General features: G+C 45.7%; 1 protein-coding gene across 1 annotated transcript; it reads left to right on the forward strand.

Annotated features, from left to right (window-relative positions):
- The first annotated feature begins 386 nt into the window (after positions 1-386).
- On the forward strand, positions 387-5,377 carry tyw3 (tRNA-yW synthesizing protein 3 homolog (S. cerevisiae)). The gene is made up of 6 exons (XM_004575217.6): positions 387-756; positions 1,282-1,362; positions 1,447-1,545; positions 3,185-3,256; positions 4,747-4,880; positions 4,982-5,377. Exons 1-6 carry the CDS (start codon positions 589-591, stop codon positions 5,223-5,225), a joined length of 798 nt encoding a protein of 265 aa, XP_004575274.1. The 5' UTR covers positions 387-588; the 3' UTR covers positions 5,226-5,377.
- The last annotated feature ends 396 nt before the right edge of the window (positions 5,378-5,773 follow it).

A 5,773-nucleotide genomic window follows, 5' to 3' on the forward strand; every position in this document is an offset into this window, starting at 1 on the left:
TGCCCTTTTTAAGTTACTATTGCCCTCCTACAGGCTTGGGGCAGTCTAGCCTTTCTCCTCTGCCCTTTGGCATTTTCACCCAGAGAACTGCAGCTCGATGGATATTTCCTCTTTTTCATCCTATTCTCTGTAAACTGTAGAAATGACTGTGAAAATCCCAGTAAATCAGCAGTTTCTGACATACTCAAACCAGCCCGTTGGTCACCAAGAACCATACCTTAGTAGCGTATGCTTCAACTTCAGCAGTAACACTAATGACCCCAAGGACACTGTTATTATAAAAGAGACACACAAAGAACTTCATATTGTTGCATGGAGGCCTTTTTGGCTACCGAGACGAGAGACTTGCTTCTAGAAGGGCCATCACCCAAAAAACGGTCTTCCCAGCTACACTTCCACTTAACTACAGCAGATGGCAGTGTCGCTGCTGACTGCCCTTCATCGGTTCCAGTCCCACTGAAGAAGAAGAACCAGCCCTCCGTGAAGCTAACAGCTAACATCCGTGAAGTAAAAAGGGATGAAAGCTTATGAAGGCCGGCTCATGCGACAGGCAAACCAGGTTAAAGTAGCGGCTCGGCGTGCGGAGCTATGGAGAAAAGCTTCGCTCAGTGGAAAAAGCAGTGCCTGAACAAAGCGGACCTGAGTAAGAAGGGCGCCGTGGACGAGGCCATCGAGCACGTCGTGTCTCTGCTCAACAGCCGGGAGGAGTACTTCACCACCAGCTCCTGCTCTGGGAGAGTCATCCTCATCGACGGGGTGAGTCTCACACACTTTTATTATAGAGGGATGTTTATGACAAATAGCTGGGAGAAAACGATTGCCTTCACATTTTATTTCTGTAATACCTCTGAACTGAAATCAGCTGAAACATGAAGCTGCAGAGGAGAGCATTGTGCTGTCAGCGATCGGAGAAGAGGAGCAGTTCTTGGAATCATTTGAAGGCTCCGGTTGATCTGACCTGGTTGCCGTAGTTTGCAGACTGTGTGACTTGAGACTGATTGTCAGCACATCGTCAGCTGTAGAGGTGAAAGTGTCTGACCTGATCGCTGTTGCAGTGCTGCAGACTGGTTCAAGATGCAACACTCTGGGAGGCGTTCGTCATTATCGTTGTTGGACGTATTCAACATCCCTTTTGTTTTGCTGTCTTGGTTTCATGTTCTCTGGTGTTTTCTTAAGTTGCAGTTTGTTTGACAGCAAACCACATCCTGACTGCTGTCGGAGCAAACAAACAAAAACCATGGAAATCTGTACTGAAACATGACAGTTGTCCCCCCTCTCTAGGCTCCAGAGAGCAGTGCTGTCCAGAAACAGAACTGTGCCTGGCTGTTTGTCTCACATCACAAGTGTACCTCAGAGGACCTGGTGAGACTCGTGGTGTCCTGATGATTAATACCCGTCGTGGCTGAATGTGCTGTTTTATCACATGCCTGTGTGTGTGTTTTCTAGCTGTCTGCTCTGGCCGGGTGCTCCGGTGATGCTGTGTTGAAGTTTGAGCCCTTTGTACTCCATGTTCAGTGCCGACGGCTGGAAGACGCACAGCTGATGGTGAGTCTTTCTTAGGAGAAACAAATAATTTGTCACATTTTCTGGTTAGTTATCTCTCAAAGGCAGCTCTACTAATCTTTTAGGCTTGAACGTGACCCTTGCTTATGCTTAGTGACTTGTTTCTGCCGTTCATATATGTCAGTGACTCTGCAAACATTTAAGAAGCACAACACCGACAGGAGTCAAGATCTTTACTGACATGAAGAACACACGTTTCATCCCCTAAATCTTTCCTCACTGTGGTGAGTCCTCCAGTGTTTCTGTGTATATGCTGATGCCTGCACGTGTGTAAATGGGGCTTTTGCCAGCGTAACTACACGCTGTGCAGTCTTGGACCACATGCTGTAGCTCCTTCAGCTCTGCAGCGGTGGGGCTTTGGGCTTTGACCAGGCTTCAGGTGCTGAAGGTCCATCTCAGGTTGTTGGACATGGTGAGACCAAGGACGTTTTAGTTGTTCATAGTAAGAAATATGAGAATACAGGAGAGTGAAACAATAAGACCAAACTGTGTGTGGGTAACACTGTGACTCAAGTTTCATAATATGAAACTTGAGTCACAGTGTATGGTTCATATATTATATGAACCATCCAGTTGCCTTTGGTCATGTAGTTGACAACATCCAGCTTCAGGTGCTCTCGCACTGCTCTGTTTACGTGAGGAGCTGTGAAAGGTACAGGGTGAAGCCTAACATGCTAGCACACAAGTGAAGGTTTTTTAAACCCACGATGCTGCAGTACATCTCTGTAGTTCGTGAGCAGGTCAGTGCTGCTATGGCCATAGCTCCTACTGAAGGAGAAACACTAACTGTGGGTCAGAAACTCACTCAGCCTCGCTTCAAAGGAGCTAAAATACATTTCGCTCAGTGAAACCAATTTATGTGGTGATGAGCTGATTAAGATGAAACCTTACTGAGATGACCTCAGACATTTGTAATGTTTTATAGTTTTCTTTCTTTGGCTACGACGTGACGATTGTTCCCACTTATGGCCATTCGACACACATGTAGCGCAGATCACTGCCCACTGTAGAGGCCCTGCTCACAGAGATGCTCTCACACTGTGTTCAGTTAGCTTTGCAGGGAAAACTGTGACTCCTATAAATTCTGCTTTGTTTTTCCTTTTTACACCTTTACAAAGAAAGACCCTTTTTGACACACTTTAATTTGAATGCTTAAAGCTTTTATGCAGTGCTGCTGTCACTGCTGAACGTGGCACATGCTGCTGACAAATCCTCTGTCAGCTGTTATGTAAAGCAGCTAGCTCATGCCTTAGTGCAGGGGTGTCGAACTCCAGGCTTCGGTGTCCTGCAGGTTTAGATCCCACCCTGGGTCAACACACCTGAATCACATGATTGGTTCATTAACAGGCTTCTGGAGAACTTCAAGACATGTTGAGGAGCTAATTTATCCATTTAAATCTGCTGTGTTGGATCAAGGACACATCTAAAACCTGCAGGACACCGGCCCTCCAGGCCTGGAGTCCGACACCTGTGCCTTAGTGTCACTATTCTCTAACATTGTCAACACACTACAAAGTATTAGGATCACCTCTAACACCAAAGAGAGGATTGTTTAGGATCGAGTCTCAATAATTTATCCAGGTAAACTGTGTGTGTGTCTAATATGTCGTCTCACCTGCAGCATTCAGTGGCCATCGACTCCGGCTTCAGGAACTCAGGCCTCACTGTCGGCAAGAAGGGAAAAATCATCACGGTATGCTTAAAAATGAATCTGAATCCTTTTGGCCGGGCTCGTTACACTGATGCATTTATCAGTGTGTGTGTGTGTGTGGGGGGGTCGTATTTTCAACGATTGCCATGTTTATATTTGTATGTATGTTAGGGCTGCTCGATTATGGCAAAAATGATAATCACGATTATTTTCACTGAAATTGAGATCTCGATTATTTGTTTTTTACCTCTTTTCAACCAACAGCAGTCACTCTCCAAATAACTTCTGCTTAGCTTTCCGAGCTTCCCTCGGGTCCTCTTAATTGCTGTGACGCGTGTTCGAAATGCATAGAGGTGCGCTCGATTTTCCACACGGAGCAGCGCGAGAGTAAAGCATGAGGGAGGGGCTAATAATCGGCTCAGTCATTTTTAATGATCGTTGAAAGCCCAGATCGTAATCGTGATTAAAGTTCGATTAATTGAGCAGCCCTGATGTATGTAACCTGCTGTGCATGTCTGTTGTAAGAGGGCTTGCACAGGAGGATGAGTGGGAGTGAGGTCGCTGTGATGTTTGGGGGAGGTTGAAGGCCATCAAAGTGAATTCCAGTGTCAGTGATTATCGGACTAACAGTTTACAGACAGTGTTCTTATTGATCAAAGCTAGATGCTGAGTAACAAGTAGAAATGTAACTATAAGAGTTTGACAGTAGTGATGAAAGCACAGAAACAGTGAACATTAAAGTCAGCTGACTCCTGCACGATGACACGCCGTCGTGATGCAGCTGTTGAGCCGAATGGATCAGAAGTAGACTTCATGCAAGTGGCAGCCTGCCCTGTGCTCGCTGCTAACACGGCGTGGTCTATAGAGCAGCAGCCCCACTGCCATTAGGTGTTGGATGAAATCATGTATAAGAGCAGTACTGAGACGTTATGATTGATGCCACCAGGCTACATCTCCGTGAGAGGTTCCCAGGACATGTTGTCTCATTAGAACAATGCTGTGATGACAGCAGGGCTCCAGCCGCTGCAACGCTCCGTTGGATAAGTGACGGAGAACTGACGGTTCTTTTGGGGGGCTTTTCTACACTAACTGACACTCAGAGGTTACCACAAATTTTCACTCAGTCCCACACATGTTCATGCAGTTGCTTTGTTCAGGTTTCATTTTAGTTCAATTCAGTTTCTTCTATATAAGGCCAACTCACAGCAGCATTCAGCTGAACGCATTTTCCATCCCCAGCTGCTCTTTGCTGAAGTACCTTGTCTGGCGCGCACACACACACACACACACACACACACACACACAGGGTTCAGTATCTGTGGCCTAGGATACTTGAATACATGAAGGCTGGAGTAGCTAACGATTGAACCTCTGGTAGTCGACACTCTGCATCCACAGCTGCCCACATGTATATGCCCTCTTTGTATAATACAGTTACAATGATTCAGTAAAATTAGACCTTCGTTGTCGGCATTTCTTCCATAAACTGTAGCATAGTAATAAAAATGTCTTTACTGCATTTGTCCCTGTAGGCAGTCCGTAGCACCCATGGCCTGGAGGTTCCTCTGAGCCATGATGGAACGCTCCTACTTCCACAGGAATACATCACCTATCTAACACAGGTAGCCAATCAGAAGATGGAGGAGAACCATAGAAGGATATCCAGGTCAGTGTGTTGGTTGGCTGTAAAGTCAGAGGCATACTGGAGTCTCACTGGATTTCCTGTCAAACATGTGATTTTTCTCTCTCTCTCTCTGCTGCCAGCAGGTTCTACCAGAACCTCCACTCAGCCCTGCTAACAGAGAAACTCCAAAGAGTCCAGATCCAAGATCCTCATGATGCTCCGGAGACAGAAAAGGGGACAGACGAAGAGGAGGAAAAGGAGGAGAGGAAAAAAACTAGTGTATATAAACGGAGGCGAAAGAGGGAGCAGCATGAGACAGACGGTTGCCATGGTGATGGGGACTGTAGTGTGCCAGGGCTAGAAGACTGTCTGGATCTGTTCACGTGAACTAATGGCTCAGTTTCACAGACTGGTTTCACTGGATTCTAGAGTTTCCAGTTTTCAGTTTTAGAGATTGCTAGTGTTGCAGTGATGATGGGCTTTCATCACTGTGATCACCATGGTAACAACGACATTAAAGCAAATACCAAAACAGAAAAGACTGAAGGGATCAGTTATTTGAGTTCTTATTTGTGTATAGAACGAAAAAATAATTCAAAGCATAATATGTGAACTTAGAGTTTATTTACATGCTGTGACCACTAGAGTGCAGCAGTGCTCAGAAAAATGATTGACTTGAGTTACATTAGAATGGAGGGCGAACACCGTGACCTGAAATACAGAACCTGACAGTATGAAGCAATCCTGGCACATAAAACTAAGACATTGTATTTACTGAAACATATTTTGATGCTAGCAACACACATTCAGAAACATCTTTCCTTTGATTATCTCTGAGTCTTAGGCTGTATCCCAATTCAGGGTCTGCCGCCTTAAAGGCTGCATTTTAAGGCCGATTACGTCACAGTGACGCGACGAAGGCTGTCCCAATTGAA

The sequence above is a fragment of the Maylandia zebra genome, linkage group LG18 (assembly GCF_041146795.1).
Source record: "Maylandia zebra isolate NMK-2024a linkage group LG18, Mzebra_GT3a, whole genome shotgun sequence".
Taxonomy (NCBI): domain Eukaryota; kingdom Metazoa; phylum Chordata; class Actinopteri; order Cichliformes; family Cichlidae; genus Maylandia; species Maylandia zebra.

Excerpts from the sequence above, each read along its gene's own strand:
- tyw3 (XM_004575217.6), top strand. The coding sequence starts at position 589 with ATGGAGAAAAGCTTCGCTCAGTGGAAAAAGCAGTGCCTGAACAAAGCG. Across the intron at positions 1,363-1,446 it reads AGTGTACCTCAGAGGACCTG|CTGTCTGCTCTGGCCGGGTG; the intron begins GTGAGACTCGTG and ends TGTGTTTTCTAG. Across the intron at positions 4,881-4,981 it reads AACCATAGAAGGATATCCAG|GTTCTACCAGAACCTCCACT; the intron begins GTCAGTGTGTTG and ends TGCTGCCAGCAG.